The sequence below is a fragment of the Labrus mixtus genome, chromosome 10 (assembly GCF_963584025.1).
Source record: "Labrus mixtus chromosome 10, fLabMix1.1, whole genome shotgun sequence".
Taxonomy (NCBI): Eukaryota; Metazoa; Chordata; class Actinopteri; order Labriformes; family Labridae; genus Labrus; species Labrus mixtus.
The window spans coordinates 25422649-25441058 of record NC_083621.1 but is presented as its reverse complement, the minus strand read 5'-3'; the positions used below and the strand labels follow the sequence as shown (position 1 = coordinate 25441058).

At 39.9% G+C, this 18410-nt stretch overlaps 1 protein-coding gene and 1 non-coding gene across 6 annotated transcripts in view; one reads left to right on the top strand and one right to left on the bottom strand.

The window, feature by feature from the left end:
• The window catches only part of zgc:154054 (Alpha-1,3-mannosyl-glycoprotein 4-beta-N-acetylglucosaminyltransferase B-like), a 44807-nt gene that overhangs the window by 16720 nt on the left and 9677 nt on the right, over positions 1–18410 (bottom strand). Inside the window, exons 2-5 of one of the 5 annotated variants that reach the window (XM_061048825.1) lie at positions 9087–9296; positions 7683–7886; positions 4529–4666; positions 1671–1804 (exon numbers count right to left, since the gene is read on the bottom strand). In XM_061048825.1, the coding sequence (XP_060904808.1) occupies positions 1671–1804; positions 4529–4666; positions 7683–7886; positions 9087–9177 (567 nt within the window). In that variant the 5' untranslated portion in view covers positions 9178–9296. Of the gene's footprint in view, positions 1–1670; positions 1805–3302; positions 3329–4528; positions 4667–7682; positions 7887–9086; positions 9334–18410 lie in introns of those variants that run through there. The other 4 variants (XM_061048826.1, XM_061048824.1, XM_061048827.1 and 1 more) reach the window with 4 other exon arrangements.
• trnaa-ugc (transfer RNA alanine (anticodon UGC)) lies at positions 10130–10201 on the top strand. Its single transcript has one exon. It is a non-coding gene; the product is annotated as a tRNA-Ala (tRNA).

The window sequence follows — 18410 nt, the reverse complement described above, 5'->3', positions numbered from 1 at the left end:
CTAAAGGGAGTGCAGTTTGCTACATGGGAATATACCGGACAGTCACATCAGACTGGACAGTTTGGAGACAGTGGAGGATGGAGGACAAAATCAAAGGCATCCTGGACAACCCTTTTCACACTCTCCATGCAGAGAGAAGCAGATGAGCAGCTCATCCAGCCAGCGCCTCATCCCACCCAGGTCACACCCAGGACTCTCATCACTATCACCCACCATTGACTCCCTGAATCATTTCTACCACACTACACTAAGTTTGAATTATTAGACCTTCATGTCCATACAATGTCACATGCTACTACATGATGTCATAATACTACTAAGGTGATTTTGTTTATATTTATTGCTTAACGGTCTCTTCTTATGCAAACTGCTGTTTTAATGGCTTTGGTGCTCCTGATCACACCATCACTTCATCCTGTAACTCATCACTCAGCACAACATGTCCCAATGATCTGTGTAGTTTTTGGCCCTTAATGGATGTAAACTTGATTTATCCTGACTAGTTAATAGTTGTAAATAGATTTTATTTTGATTTATTCTTGTTTTACTTTTTTTTGTCAAGGAAGACAAACCTACACTCTCGTACAAGACACAATGATGTGTACGAAACCGGAGACGCATCACGGTACAATGAGTCCAACATGTTCAGTGAGGATGAAGTAGAATGCATTTCAGAATATCACCACAGTCCATCACTGGTACAAATGTTGCCTCTTCCTAGTGATAAAAAAGAGCTTTTGTTACTGTAGAAGAAACCCAATTTCACCCTCACTTTTTTAAATTGGACTCTCTTCATGGGTTCTCGAGGACAGATTTTCTTTTTATTCTTACTTTTATTTGCACTCGATTGAACGCTTTTTTTCTTGTCTTTTTACTTCTGAAAAACTTAAATTTTCCCTCTGAGGGTGAATAAAGGATATCTTACTAATGTCTTATCTTATGACATAAATCAAACATGTGACGTGAATAAACCACACTGATTGGACTGTGTAAATATGAACTGTACAGCGTGCCTGTCTGTGTGAACAGCTGTGTGAATGTTTGCATTGCACGTTTATGGTTGTTGCAGTTGTGTTTGGTATACTGCTGCTGGTGGTAAATCCTGGTTTCATTTGTTAATCCTGATAGGATGCAGAAGATGCAGTTCATTGATTAAACAGTTAGAAGACTGATATTGCTTATTTATTGATTAGTGTAATTGTATGGAATGATGTGTAGATGTGTGTGCGTCCCAGGCCGCTCCATCCAAGACAAAGCTAAACTAAATAAAAACAAGAAGCTCGGCTAACTTCCTGCAGCCTCAGTACATAACATCAATATTGTCATCTAATGCTTTTTAAGTGAGCAATAGGCTATGATAGTAAAAAGTCCAACTATTGTCTTAAATATGACTTTCACAGAGGTAGGACTTGTGATACTTCAGCTTCCCAAAAATGTTTTTGCTGCAACAGATGCCAATTAATCTGTGATCCGTTTGGATTACCCCCCAAAACTTTGGACTGCATGTGATCCTTGGATCGATGGAAGAAGTATCAAAGTATCCTCATGGTGATTTGTGATCCGTTGCACCATGACTAAGCTGTGTGTGTGTGTGTGTGTGTGTGTGTGTGTGTGTGTGTGTGTGTGTGTGTGTGTGTGTGTGTGTGTGTGTGTGTGATTGTGAGTGTTACCTCGGCTACAAAGACGATGATGAGGATGTCTCTTTTCTGTGATGGAGTCAGGCTGTAGAGCAGAGAGCTGAGTGTGCTGACCAGGTAACTCTGCTTCTCCCGCTTCACTGTGGGAATGCCCATCACCACAGACACTGAGGAAGGACACACACACACACACACACACACACACACACACACACATAGTCATAATAAACTAATAAAACAGTAGCAGTGACATCTCAGGTAGGGTTGTGAAGAATTTTAAACTTAGATATGATACTTGAGATACGGCGGAGTATTAGGGCCCCGTTGAAGAAAACATTTATATTAAATATGTAAATCGATTTAAAATAGGCTATGTTTAAAATGATTATTCTGAAAGGTTGTGTCAGAAGAGCAGCCATCTGCCTGCACCAAAATGATAAAACGAGAACCCTCAAAGACATTTGCCACAAAAGAGACAACTTCCTCCAAGTCCAAGTGTTTGGTTTTTTTTTCAGGAAAAGTTTCTTGCAGTTTCTTTTCAGGATCCTGATATGACGATGTGATGTACCAATAGAATGTGTAGATTCATATATGTATGAGTAAAGCCCCAACACAACCAATAAGATATTTTGAGACCTTGTCAATCTGGTTTTAAAGCAGCTCATTCCACAGAAAGTTAATATTCAATCTGTGTTACTGACCACACTAGGAAGTGTTTCCTTAGTTGTGAAACCTTTATTAAATTATAACTTAAGGTGGCTGCTGCTCGTCTGGTAACTGAAGACTAAAATAACAACTTTATGCTTGTGAAGTTACGATGGTAGTTTCGTGTTTTTGAATGAACAAATCTCTGTCACTCTGTCTAAATTGCACAAATTATAAAAGTTTGATCCTTTTTGATTAAAATACAGGCGATCGTATCGATTTGAAACATGTGTTATTGAAAAGTATTTATATTTAAGTCTTTAAAAATCTGACACCTGAAATAAGGATACAGTTGGCTACGATTGTGCTAATCTAAAACAAGCATATCTTGATTTTACTTAGTTTCAACCATCCCCAAGGATTTACACCAATGTGGATAACACTTGACATCATATCAGGGGGATAATGTCAGTAAATTCGAGTTAAAACACAGACTTCGTTTATCCCGTGCAAATGCGCCGCACGAAACACAGACGTGGTGTGGTCATTTCTAAATCACATGAGGTCCCCAGGTAATACTAGTCCCGTGCGAATCGGGCTTTATACTGTAGGGTCGGCATTCACAGTACAACAGCAGCCATTGTTTGGCCTCAAAATCCCTCTTCATAAACCAATGGGTGACGTCGCTGAGACGGCGTCCATTTTTTATACATCGGTATGGTACTAGGCCTGGCGATAAAACAATAACGCTAGTTATCGCGATATAATTTTCTCAATATAAACATAATGTTTGATAGATTTAAACCTATAATTACACAAGAAGTCATGTGAGGCTGAAACAGGCAACACCACAAAACTTCTCAAACATTTGAAGCAATATCACCGTTCAAACACACTGAAGGAAAGAAAGGAGTGTTAGAGGAGCCTCAGCAAGCACCATGCCAGGAAGTGTTACTGCCCAGCAGCAAACTCTCATATCAGCGTTTTCCAGCACCCTGATGATTATCCATATCCACTTACATGACATTTTTCACTGTGATCAAAATCTGCAATATTTCAAAAACATATTCATTCAACTTTATATCTCAACAAACAACCAGCGAAAAAGATGACACTGAAGCAGAAATAAAGATGAAACTTGAAACATAACATGGTTCCAACCAGGCCAGATAAGATTACAATCTAAACAGGTAAAAAGAAAAATAATCTTTCATTTCTTTTATGAATTTTTCAATTTAGTCTCTTAAAGTTTCCCCTTCAGCCTCGTCCCTCCCTTCTCAAGACAATGCCTCTCTCAGGTGTGTGCCTCTCTTATTATTCTTTGTTGAAGAGATGTCAGCAGTGTCTAGTTTTTCTTCTTTTCTTGCATGAGTCTGTTAAAACCTGCTAAGGCAGATGCACCTCATGGCATCTACAAAAGGTTGTCTGCTGTCACTGCTTTGGCATTCCTGCACTCACTTCCTGGTTCTCAGAATCAACCTGATTCATCTCAGGAAGTTCACGGCTAACAGACAAAAAGATTCAACCTTCCTTGTCAGCACCAGAATTACTAGTCGGACGAACTGATTATCAATATTTGTATTTGCTTTCGCTGAAGGCTGTTCCAATGTGCACTCAAACTGTAGCGTAGCACTCCCCACTACCTGGTGCTGTAGCCCTAAACTGGCTGTAGCCCCGGGCAACGGACCTTCTCTCCTCTCATCACTACCAAATCACAGTCTTATTTTACTACAGCTTTAAATGTTTCTTGTGTGTACTCATTTTTATTTTCTTATTGCTTTTATGCCTTGTCTTATTACATTGGCCATCCATCTTTAATTTTTTGGAATTTCATTCTTATTAATGTGCATTGGTCACTAATTGTTTTTTACAAACTACCTTTTGTCGAACACTTTTCCACCCCTTTGTCAAGCACATAAGTGCTATATAAATAAAGTGTGATTGATTGATGGATAAGATATTCCTTATTCCCAGAGGGGAAGTTCAAGTGTTTCAGCAGGACAAAGACAAGGAAAAGTGTGCAATTAAGTCCAAATAGAAATGAGAAAATATTTGAACAACTATTTAGAACTACAGTAAGTATCAAAAGAAACTTGTCAGGCAGCTACAGTTAAAAAACAATTCATTACTGGCTTTATTTATATTGTATCTGTCAAATAAAGCTGGAACAAACAGAGTCATAGGGGATGTATACAATACTAAATGTGTGTGTTTTATGGAGGTGTTTATGTTTGCATGCTCCATACCTCCCCTGCGTCCTTGTCCCAGCTTTATGTTGGGTACGAGGCTCTCTGGATGCTGTCTGAGATGGGGCAGGTAGAGGTAAATGTTGGGCTGCAGGATCGACTGTCCATCTGAGGTGTTGTCCGCCCGCATTCTTGTTTCTGTCCACAGAAGGAAGGAGAGGAGGAGGCATTCAGTCTATGCAAAAAGCTACTTACATCTCAGGTAGGGTTGTGAAGAATTTTAAACTTAGATATGATACTTGAGATACGGCGGAGTATTAGGGCCCCGTTAAAGAAAACATTTATATTAAATATGTAAATCGATTTAAAATAGGCTATGTTTAAAATGATTATTCTGAAAGGTTGTGTCAGAAGAGCAGCCATCTGCCTGCACCAAAATGATAAAACGAGAACCCTCAAAGACATTTGCCACAAAAGAGACAACTTCCTCCAAGTCCAAGTGTTTTTGTTTTTTTTCAGGAAAAGTTTCTTGCAGTTTCTTTTCAGGATCCTGATATGACGATGTGATGTACCAATAGAATGTGTAGATTCATATATGTATGAGTAAAGCCCCAACACAACCAATAAGATATTTTGAGACCTTGTCAATCTGGTTTGAAAGCAGCTCATTCCACAGAAAGTTAATATTCAATCTGTGTTACTGACCACACTAGGAAGTGTTTCCTTAGTTGTGAAACCTTTATTAAAAGTGGCTGCTGCTCGTCTGATAACTGAAGACTAAAATAACACACCTGAGAACCATACACAACCATTATTTAGGAGTTAAGACATTGACCATGAACTGCAACTTCGCTAAACTATGGTTTATTCAACTCTAAATATCTGTAATACTGTATATTTTCCCTCTGTACAGTCCTGTCTGTCAAGTTGCAACTTTTTTTTTATCTCAGTTGAAACCTTTTCATAAAAAAGAAAAGGCGATATGGAGTTCCTCATGGTTCTGTCCTGGGTCCAAGCTTTTTCAGTTTGTAACAACTAAAGGTTTTTGTCTGAGAGCACACTATACCATTACCTCTTAGAGTAGTAATTCCTGATGATCTGAACCCTCTTTGACAGTTCACTTTAACAGAACTTTACCAGGAGAAAACAGATATCCTGGTTTTTGGTCCAAATATAGTACATCTGATTTTCCTTAATTCGTCTAACTTTTAAAGCAACAATATGTAATTTTTTTATCTTAAAATAAAAGTTCCAAAGTCAACGTAACATCTATCAGTACAACAACTTTCAACACTGTCTCCCTCTTGTCCACGTATGTCATGGTCGCCTGCTTATAGGACTAAGCCGCTGTTCTCTTGCGAGAAGTGCCAGTCTTTATACTGTTGATACACTGGCTGAGGCTAAGAGGAAGAGGACGGTGACGGATGAAGCCAAGCAGAGTGTACAACCCTGCAGATATTATTCATTATAGATTAAGATCTAATGTTAGGATGTATCGTTATCGGTGTCACTGTTGTCATGGTTGTCTCATGTTAAGCAGCTTTACCGGCTGCAGAAAGTCATCGAACCCAAGTTTTGTCTCAGGTTTGCACACAAAAGTTGTCTCTACAATCAGCTGTAAGCTCTAGAAGAGTCAAATTTTTGCAAAATCCGGTTATATTACTGTACCTTGTCAGTCAACGTTGTTTTTCTTTGGCTTCTAACAACACCACCGGTCTGTTTGTCAACAAATGCATGTTGTATGTGAGGGGGAGCCATGTCAGCACTCAGCTCTGTGTATTTTTACAACAGCGCAGTGCAAAGCACATCAAACCAAAGGTATACGTAATGTTGCTTTAAGCAATCAGCTGAAAGTTCTTCATAATTTAGATTTATAAGAACACATCAAGAACTCTCTTTCCTGCAAGAGACCGCAACATGTCTCCTAATGTCAGTAAATCATTTTCATTTCAGAGTCCAAAATAAACTAAACAAAAATAGGCTCATCTCACTCATATTTGAACGTTTCTGGAGCTGCAGTTATTTTTACACACCATTTAAGATTTTTGGACTGTAAACATAAAAATATATTTACATACATATACATTTTCTGAAAAGTAGTAGACCTGAACCCACTAATTTAGTGAATGGAGTCTTCTGCCAGGATTTGTGTTTAACATCACGCACTACAGTCAGTTACCCTGGTTAGCCCTGGTTCACAGCTAAACTAACCGTTGAGGCAGAAAAAGGAGGAGGCCTTTAAGAGGCCTTTAAGGGACAGGGAGAGTTTTAAAGAGGCTAAATACACCTTCAGAAGGGCGGTGAGAGAAGCCAAGCGTCTTCACAATGAGAAACTAAAACAACAGTTCTCCTCCTCTCTGTGAATGACTGGCACCTGGCCAACAAACTGAACAAGTTTTACTGTCACTTTGAAAGAATGTGGTACAGTCCAGAAACCATCCCTCATAATAACTTCAACTCACCACAGCATGGGGCTCACAACTCTGAACGACTGTCCATTCCAACCAATTGTGGACCTGGACATGGACTGTTCGAGACCCTCCCCTCTGGTAACTCTGATAATGCTATTATGAGACCTGATCTTAATCGCTAATGGCTTTACTGCAAGAGCAAACAGGTAAGGAGAAAGCCTCATCCAAGGCAAAACGATTCTGAAATCTGCCCATTGGTTTATACAGACACCTTGGGGGACTGATGAAACGACATAAAACCTCGAGCACATAGCGCCACTCTACTCGGTCAAACGCCTTTTCGACATCTAAACCTACTACCACGACGGGGGACAAACTATAATGAGTATGTGATATCACGTAGCTGAGAGAATCACTCCCATGATTACCCGCCAGCCTCTGCGTCATCTTTAGTTATTGTTTCGATATGGGAGCGCCCTGGTGGTGGATTTTACATACTGTGCGTTTAATAAGGGCAGTATTTATCAAGTCAAGAAGTCAAGAAGTCAAGAAGTCAATCCTTCAATAAGAATTATGGACTTGGGAGTTATAGGGGTATTCTCTCCTGGATGGGTGCATTGTTCTCCATATATCGCAGAGGCCAATATCTGTTAAGTTTCCCATTAACGTCTTGGACATATTAGAGGGTCGTTTACGAGGGTTAGATCTATCTAACTGTATGTTTTGTGCTGAATTACTGTCACGCTCTAATGGTGTTCACACACTTCAGACCTCCACATGCCTGTTGGACACAAACACAGTACCTGATAGGATTGTGGAGATGTTGTTGTTGTTGTTGTTGGTGGTGGTGGTGGTGTTTGTGGTGTGATGGGTGTTGTTGACAGCTTTGGATATGTTCTTCAGCTCTTCCAGCATGCTGCTGAGATCCTTTCTGACCTCGCCTCCCAACTGCTCGGCCACGGACAGGCGCTCGTACAGGGTCTGCAGGTCGAGCTGTACTGTAGAAACTGGGGACAAACACACAAGTTGGTACTATTGAGAATAAAATGTTGCGCTGTTGTGTTGGCAGCGTTTAAATAAATATCTAAAATCTCATCAAGTGTAAATTATCTTATTATGCAGGTTTCCTGAAACTGACTGAATTTGAGCTATGTGGTCTGACAGTTCATTATTTCTTGTTTGAAGAATAAAGGAAGTTAGAGAGCCAGCTTTGGCGTCTTCACAGTGTGACATTCACAACCAAAACACAAAAGGAGAAGCAATAAACAGCTCACAGGATTTACTGCTATAAATAGATCTTTGACTTGAATGGCGTATTTTTGTCTTGCAGCATAAATTAATCATAATAGCAAAAGTTTCAATGTGTAATACAAATGCTTTATCAACACAACACAGGTCTGTAAGTCTGCAGTGTCTCCCTGACTTTTGAACAATCTCACTGAGAAATCTCAAAATCTAATGTCTCTCCGGTTGATAACTGTCAAACTGTTGCACACAAGGCTGCCTTCTTCTGATACAAAAAACAAAAAAACTGGTAGCTGAAGCCATGAAAACTCATCATTTGTCCCGTATTGTTATTTAAACATTATCAAAGTTGGGAATAGTTTTTCTTACTATGCATCTTTTTCTTAATTTCTTACGTTTCTTTTATAATAGAAATAATATTTTTATGCTCTGATGAATTTAGACTGTATATGGCTGCAGCGATGTGGCATTATAAAGTACCACCAATGTCAGTTCTCCTCCGTTTTTATAATTATATGTTTTTTATTGTTTTTTTATGTATAATTAAAAAATGTTTTTTTTATCCAGCTGTTTTTGTTTCTTCATATTCATACCCTAGTACATTTGTATCGGAATTCAAAAGCTCCAATACAAAATTGTTGTGGGGGGACAAAAAAGAGTGGTGAAAATAATATTTTTCTAAACTAGACCATTAGATTATTATTTCTGCCTCGGACCAGAGCGATTGTTTTCAGTGTTTTTGGTAAATTTTCCTGACCCCGGATGTAGAGGGTGACAGTATGAAGGTTTAAAAAACGGACAAGCAGATACCGAAATAAATTAAGGTGATGAGTTAGTCCCAGTAGTTAGGCTATAGGCCTATGTATGATTTTTTTTAATACTACATTTATTGATTTACAAGATTTACTCGTAATTTAAAATATTGAAACTTTTAAATTGGATTGAAGATTGGAACATCTTACCTCCATGATTGGGAATTGATTTAATCCAGGTAAACGACACAAAACCCGCGAAAGCCAACAGACATCCAAATCTGACGGAGTAAAACCTCATTGCATTGTGTGAGCGGCTCAGGTAAAATGTAGGTAATGAAATGTCACGCTGTGAAACACGAATTGTGACTTACTTCCATACGTCATAAATTAACACCACGACAGCATACCTGCATTAACCTTTTCCGCCTCCACAGACCGAAACTGGCATTATGACAGCTTTACCTCTACAAGTGAGTGATGCGCTGCCAGGTGTTAATGTGCATGACGGGGAAACAGCGACACCTGCCGGGGGAATCAAGAAAAGGCTCATCCTGTCAGGAGTGCTTGACTATGATCATGAGTAACAATTTGTATGATATTTAGAAATTATTTAAAGTATTATCCATTAATTAGGACATTAAAACATTCCCAGACACGAGCTTCCCAATTCAAAGTAACCCGAATGAAATAGGGTTAGGTTACTCGAGGTTTTTCATTAAAAATACAAATATTTGTTCTAGTTGTTAAAAGGTAATTTTGAAAGGCCACAGATAGCCTATGAAATGCATTTTTTTTATTTTAAATTGCAGAAACCAATAGCCTACCCCTTTTCTTTGGCAATGCTGTAAAAATATATTTTTTATTCACCTATTGATATTGTTTTGTAACTGTCTTACATTTGTGAATTTGTGTAATAGTAGGCCTACTACTACGCCTATCTAGGCCTAAATTAATTTATTGCTGCGTTATCTAGGAGTGTTTCACAGTTTATCATTGCAGTTTCGTCAAAGATAGATAATCCCTAATCGACGTAAATTGCATTTAAAGGAGCTTTTGCCTACACGAGAAATAGGCCGGTTTTTTTTCCAGGTGTTCTGCAGTTATTTAGTAATATGTGATTTTATATGATTTTGCCGTAGGCTTAATTAAAGTCAATATTTACCTAGGCATATACTTTACATCGTAGTGGGTAGTATGAGTAATATAAGTAGTAGTATAAATATAGTAATGACTTCCATTGACTTCCATCAGGGGATGTAGCTCAGTGGTAGAGCGCATGCTTTGCATGTATGAGGCCCCGGGTTCAATCCCCGGCATCTCCACTCCTTTTGTTATTTGTATTAACACGGCAACCTCCCGTGTTGTAAAATGTTTTTTTCGTCAAGATTTCAACAACAAATTTAACAATTATCAGTATTCATGGATAAAGCGTTACAGACACATCGTCATTTTTTTAAGTTAAAAAATAAGGACACGCTAAGGCTTATAAACCGTTTGTCACCATTGCTAGGAACCAATGACTGTAGCCTTTGTAAAGACATTCTTATTTTATGTCTATTTGTACCGCAGGCTTTCTCAACCTTGGGGTCCCGACTCCACGTGATGAAATTCAAATGGGGTTGCCTGAAAATGTTCATCTAGCCTATTCATCTATAAAAATTATATTGAACACAGGCAACTGTTGGCCATAGCTTATGCCAAAACAAAACACTTGCAGAGTCTCTGTCTGTCTATATTCCATTGTGCATATAGGCCACACGAAAAAAGCCTAAATGTGGAAAATTAATGTTTGCTTGTAAAACAGTGGAAAAACTATTAGCCTACATTATTGAAAACAAATTAATTGTTATCAAAAAGTTGAAGGCTATGTGTTTTGGATGTCTGTGATAATGATCTTATTTCATGATATAAAAGCAAAAAATAAGAGGCCTGTGGTGCGTGTAACAAGTATAAATATTTGCCAATTGGACAAACAAAATACTTATTGCTTGTCTTGAAATAAGATATCTTATAGTGCATCTTAGTAAAGTAAATTTTCTTGCCCCTCTTTCCTATTTCATTTAGCCTGAATTTGTATAACTTTGTAATTGTAATTGGGCCTGCTTTTCAGTTTAAAATATAAGAATAATGCAAGTATAACTTATATGGTACTCATGTAAAAGTATATCTACTTTGATTAAAGGACTAGTCTGTAAGATATCTATTAATTTAAATGATAAAATCACCTTACTATATCATCATCATAATATATCATCATCTATGTTGAAGTGCTGGCTTCTCTGACAACAACGCAGCAGCCAGTATGTCCTCCTTCTAAGTTTAGATTCTGGTCCTGAATGGTCTGGATTTGTTTAGACCAGAGAAGGTAGGCGGTTTTAAGGCACCCCCACACAGCCGTTTTGGACGCCCCTTGGTTTACCTGGCAAACAGCAAACCAACAGATGTTGCAGAGATGGAAGTGGGCAAGAGAACTGGTTCAATATAACTGATTCTACCCGACCTAAAAAGCCTCTGCATTTTTCTAATAAGCTCCACGAGCAGAAACGTGCTCGAACAGGGATAAATATTGGAGATGCTTTTGAAAAATGGTAGAACGCAGAAAGTTTTGAAGGCCAACGCAGAGCTGTCTAAACACTGAAGCTTCAGTGTCTGCAACATGACTTTTTTAAGTTTTACTGAAGTAGAAGTAAATTACAGGTCGGTTAATCTACTCATGTAAAAGTACAAAGTAATTTGTTTTAAATGTACATAAATCACTGACTGAGTGGGCGTCTTTCTTTTATATCTGAGGGGAAATGGGGGGGGCTGGAAAGTAAAATATGATCTCTCCTTCCTGTGCAGACTGTGACTCTTGAGGTTGTTTCATTAAAGTAACACCTTTATATATAAGGGCAATGTAACAGCAAATATTGGATGTAATGTGGAATCAATACTCTCATTAGAAAAAGTACAAATGGCAAAAACAGTCGTATCTGCATTGATGATGAGAGATAATCAAAAAGTAATGATGTAGAAAATTAGCTGAATCAGAACAAGCTCTGATCTGATTGCAAGCTGAAAATCTGGGGCAGGATTTTCACGAAAATCCAAGCTTAAAAGAGTCTGAATCTGAAACTGCAGCAGAACAAGCTCTGATCTGAAAACTAGGAAGGTCTTGTCAGCCAGGTGAGTGAATCGAAACTTGCTTTGAGTAGATATTGATAGTGGGTCATTGTCAGGCTTTGTTTGGACTGAGCACTTAAGTTTCATTCTCTGAGCATCAACAGGAGAGGCAGTTGACGCGTGTCACACCCTCTGTTGATTGCAAGCTGAAAATCTGGGGCGGGATTTTCACGAAAATCAAAGCTTAAAAGAGTCTGAATCCGAAACTGCAGCAGAACAAGTTCTGATCTGAAAACTAGGAAGCTGACGCTTCAGCGTGGCCACAGAGCCCGGGCATCCACGACTACTGCTTTGCCTATTTTCTCTGGTCATCTGCTAAACGCAACATTCAGGTACTTGCTCTTACTGAAACCTGGATCTGCCCAGAAAATACAGTCACACCAGCTGCTCTTTCTGTTGACACAGTGTTCTCACACACACCCCGCTTTGTTGGACGTGGAGGTGGTACAGGTATCCTCATTTCTAATACCTGGAAATTCAATAAACTCTTCCCACTGAGCAACAACTCCTCATTTGAATATCACACAATCTTGGTTACTGCTCTTATTAAAATGTACATTGCTATCATTTACCGCCCACCAGGGTGTAATCTGAATGATTTTGTTGTGGAACTGTCTCAGAAATCCCTGATGATGGAACACCACTGATTGAAATGGGAGACATGAATATACACACTGATAAAGCCCAGGCAACAGACTTCCTTGCTCTCCTATCCTCATTTGACCTCACGCAGGTCCCAACTCCTCCTACCCACAAAGCTGGCAACACTCTTGATTTAATCCTGACTCGGAACTGCTCACAATCCCCTTGCCAGAACTCCCTCAGGCACACCCACAAATGGTGTCATACCACCAAAACATGCGATCGCTCAAGCCAGCTCAGCTGTCTAACGAGGTAATGGCTGCCATGCCTGCCCAAAAGGTCTTTACCGCACTCTCTACAGACGAGGCTACAGACACACTCTGCTCCACACTATAGCCTCCTCTCTGAACAAGCTCTGCCCTCTGGTGTCCAAACCCGCTTGCAAAACCCACCCTAGCCCATGGCTTACGGAAGTCATAAGAGAGCAAAGAGCAGGGCTGAGGTCAGCAGAGAGAAAATGGCAAAATTCCAAACAGTCCGCTGACCTTAATGAAAGGTTGAAAACTGCCAAGACAACATATTATCAGAACAAGATATGCAATGCCACAGATACAAGAAAAATGTTCTCTGCTTTTAACTCACTGCTTCAACCACCTCCTCCTCCACCCTCCGATCTGTTCACACCAGACATGTTTGCCTCGTATTTTACTGAAAAGGTTGCAACCATCAGTAACCAGTTTTCTGAGCCTGACCAACTCAGCCCAAAGGCACCAACCAAAAGTGCCTCACTCGACTCATTCTCCTCTCTGACTGAGGATGAAGTCTCTAAGCTTGTGCTAGACTCTCAGCCCACCACCTGTCCTCTGGACCCAATACCATCAAGCCTCCTGCAGACCATTTCCTCTCCGCTTAATGCTGCTCTTAAGCATATCATCAACTCCTCTCTGTCAACGGGGTTGTTCCCCACCGCATTCAAGCAAGCTCGGGTCACCCCTCTGCTCAAAAAACCCACACTAAACCCAGCCCAGGTTGAAAACTACAGACCGGTTTCTATTCTGCCCTTTCTGTCAAAAATACTTGAGCGCACAGTCTTTAAGCAAGTCTCTGAGTTCCTGTCCAGAAACGATCTGTTTGACCCAAATCAGTCAGGCTTTAAGCGGGGCCACTCTACTGAAACTGCACTACTGTCAGTAACAGAATCGCTACGAGCTGCCAGAGCTGCGGGTCAATCCTCAGTTCTATTACTGCTAGACCTGTCTGCTGCCAAAGCGCACAACTTATCCACAGGGGTACCTCAAGGGTCAGTGCTTGGTCCCCTTCTCTTCTCCATATACACAAGCTCACTTGGTTCAATAATTTGCTCTCATGGCTTCTCATACCACTGCTATGCTGACGATACCCAGCTCTTCCTGTCATTCCTGCCAGACGATGTTACAGTCTCTGCAAGAATCTCATCATGCCTTGCTGATATCTCTAAATGGATGAATGAACGGCACCTTCAACTCAACCTTTCAAAGACTGAGCTCATCCCTTGTCATCCCAGCCAGTCCCTCTATGCAACCACAGATCAATATCCAGCTTGGAACAACCAAACTCATGCCCACAAAGTCTGCCCAGAACCTCAGTGTCATGATTGATGACCAGCTAACTTTTAAGGTTCAAGTAGCCTCAATTGCCCGGTCATGTCGATTTGCCCTGTACGACATCAGGAAGATCAGACCTTACCTGTCAGAACATGCTACACAGCTCCTGGTACAAGCTCTTGTGATATCACGCATCGACTATTGCAACGCTCTACTGGCAGGTCTTACATGCACTATCAAACCTCTGCAAATGATACAAAATGCAGCAGCACGACTGGTCTTCAACCTTCCTAAAAGAGCACATGTCACTCCACTGTTCATCTCCTTACACTGGCTCCCAGTTACTGCTCGCTTCAAATTTAAAACTCTCCTGCTCGCTTACAAAACAGTGACTAAAACGGCTCCTCCTTACTTTAACTCTCTCATCCAGGTCTACACTCCCTCCCGCCCACTACGCTCTGCCAGTGAAAGGCGTCTGATCCAACCTTCACAACAGGGTCCTAAGACGTTAACTAGACTCTTCTCCTCTGTTGCCCCCCAGTGGTGGAATGAACTTCCAAACTCCATTCGATCTGCAGAGTCCCTCTGCACCTTTAAGAAAAAGCTAAAGACCCAGCTCTTTCATGAATACCTACTAACTTAATGATGATGGTCTCGATATTATTGATGATGATGATGGTTGTGACGATTGTTTTTGTTTGATAACGATGACTTATAAGATGGTTTCTATACTGATTAGAGCTCTCAAGAACTGCCCTCAATGTTGTGCTTTGCCTCTGTGCAATGCCTGTCAGCACCTGTGTGTCCAATCGGACTCAAAGCTGATCGTTTGCTCTTACTGACATTGTTCCCTTTTTTCTAGATCCTTGCTTGTGTTGTTCTTACTCTCTGATGTACATCGCTTTGGATAAAAGCGTCTGCTAAGTGAATTGTAGAATTGTAGAAAATTTAATTATTTTAATTGTAAATAGCAATTCTGAAAATAAATAATACATATAGAATTATTACTTTTGGGGGCAGTAGTAGTCTGTAGGGACTTGGGTTGGGAACCGGAGGGCCGACGGTTAAAGTCCCATTGCAGATCAAAGTATGGAAGGTGGTGTGGCTGCTGGGGAGTTGCCGTGTCACTTCCCGAGTACTGCCGAGGTGCCCATGAACAAGGCACAGAACCTCCGATAGCTCTGGCGCGCTTCGTATGTAGCAGTGTAGAAGCCCCACTCCGACATCGCTCCATTAATGAAACCTTGGGGATTAATAAAGTATGTAAAAGTAAAAAATGTGATGAATCCCGAAAGGGTTTTAACTAAAGGTCTTTTGAATTGAGTTATTTTCAAATGAGCATTCATTAATTCAAAAAATGACACAGCAGCTCCATGCACATCCTCACTGTCCTCTCACTCTGACGTCCACATTATTAATCTCAGTTTAACACTGCTCTCTTTGTGCACATCTCCGCTCCTCCAGCTGAAGCTCCTCTGGCGGTTTACCACCATCTGATCACCCGTCACCACAGGTCAGCTCCGTCATACCAGCATCAGCGCTGTTCATTGTCAACAAAATGTTTTTTTACAGTGTTTAAGCCTGCTGGCCTCGGGCTAGTGGTTCAACCAGTACTCCATCATCAGATATTGACCGACTAGGAGACATTTTCAGCTGAAAAAGGATTCACATGAATTAATAATGTGTTCACCACACCAGCTTTTTTAACTCAAATATGATTATAAAAATGAAAATTTCATTCAAAATCGCTCCTGTTTTGATACCGTGGCAACAAAAACAGAAGTCCTACGGCACCTGATATTGTGTTTTAAATGACCATCCTACTGTCTAAAGTACACTAAAATGCTGACAATATTTTCTGCATAGAAATGTTGCCAGGGCATGTCCAATTTAGACAGCTCTCTTTCTTTCCCATTTTGTACTTTTTGATTCTGTCCATCATTAAAATAATGGTTGTATCTTTTAAAACACATGGTGTCAAAAAGTATCTAACATTTTGATAACCTTGCTATATTGTCCTTTAAAAGCCTTAATCCGACAAACTGTATCCCATGGGTGCATGACATTAGACACAGACACCCAGAGAAGCCAATAGACACACCATGAGATCCCAAAAGAGCGTTTTTGTTGCCATGGACAACAGCAAAACGAGCCACCAAAGACAGAGACACACACAGCTCCATTCATGTATTTACAAGGTCCCCACCCCAGCATCCATCACCCTTTACCCCCAACTGATCTTTGACCTGACCCAGCAGCTGGATGCATGAGGAAGTAGCCTGTTGTCACGGTGACAGAGGAAACATTTAATCCCCATTCATACCAGAAAATAGTTTTTATGAATTATTTTAACTTAAGGCAGAAAAAAAGGAATAAAAGGTGTATCAATTAACCTAAAGAAAACGTCTTTGGTTTGTCAGATGAAGCACATTAAATAACCATGACAGAAGAAATAATTGACCAAATAGCTCAGAATAAAGAAGCCATATTAACTGTCAAATAAAGAAGGAGATCGCCAAGGTACTAAAACTGATTAGTTGTGTCACTGGTGTTTTGGTGGCGCCCCATAGTACATAGAGGTTATAGTCCTCTAAGTGGGCGCCCTGGGTTTGGGCCCCCCGCTCCTTTCCTTCATGTCATTCCAATAGACTGGACACAAAGCGAAATATAAGTTGCTGTGACATCACCAATCGGCTACCAAAGAGGACTTTTGAAGACCAATAATGGCCGTGTTGGAAGTGCTGTCTCAACCTAACTTTCTGTCAACCAGGCTAAGGGCTGAAGCTGAGGCGGGTGTTATGTAGGGTGGCCATATTTTCAAACCTCAAATTAGGAACACAAATCTACATGTATGAGCTCATGGTACAATTGGATTTTTCATCAGTGCACCTTCCAACAAGAAACAAAGAAAGGTCCTCGGCAGATGATAAATCACGTCACTCCAAGATCAACTCAAACTTTATTTAAAAAATGTAATTATATAACACTAGTAGACCCAAAATGATGATCACATTGGTGTAACAGAACATATTCATTTATTTATTAACAGATCATTGACCTGCACTGGTCACACAAAGGTGGTAGGTAAAGGTTTCCTAGCCGTTCAAGTTGGTTGTCAGTGGCGTTTCCTTCATTGAAGCAGGTGAAGTAAAGCAGAGCTACTTTCAGCCTGTACCAACCGTTTGAGGGTGTTTGCTTGTTTTAATACGGCTTTGTTTGTCGACATTTCAACCACGTTGCCACTTGCAGTGTGTGCAGAACACCACATATTCTTTGGCTGGTTACAGAAGAAGCTGTAACTCTCCTGGAGCTCTCTTTCCTTTTCAGCATGACAGCTCGCCTACCTGTCGTTACGCAGCATGTCTTGTTAGTATGATAAGCTAGGCTAGCTAAGCAACAGAACCAACCCTCTGATTGATTGACACATGTACAGACAAATCAGAAGTTCAATTTGACTTGTTTTGCATTAGTGATGTTTCTCTATTAAAACAGCAACAACATTGATTGACATACAAACCAATCAGTTTTACAGGCATGGTGTATTGTTCTGGATGGTTAAAACTATAACAGGGACTGTTCAAAACCAGGACATATAAGTGTTTTATACATTTGTTGGGAGTTTGAGAATGAGATTGTCACAGTCAAACATCACCTGTATTAAAATGCCATTATAAACAGCAGAAATAAACATGTTTACCATTTCATTTAAAAAAATGTCTCAATCGCTCATATCTTTTTTAGTACAAACTCAATCTGGGACCCCAATTACTGTCTGAAACTAATAAAAAGACAGAGCTCAAGGTTTTTAAGACAGTGGCTAAAACTGAAGCAAATCTGCGAGCATTGTCTTTGAGCATCCTTTTACTGAACCTTATTTTACTGCTAGTCTTTATTTAAGTCTCTTATTTGAATTGCATTATAATGTCTGTATTCATAGTATCACTATTTCTGTATTTCTTTTAGTTCAAAAATGTAAAAAGGTCACAGTGTAAAAATGACTGAACAGATGTCCTTTACAACAGCACAAATAATGTCAATGTCTGAATGAATAGACTTAGAATAGAATAGAACTGAGTGAGCGGCTCTTACTTTGCCCCAATAATTTTAGGTTAAAGCCCACTTTGTAAATGACAAAAAGCTTGAAACAGCTTACAATGGACGTACACACAAACTACCTTAGAAGAAATATATTTTCAGACAATAA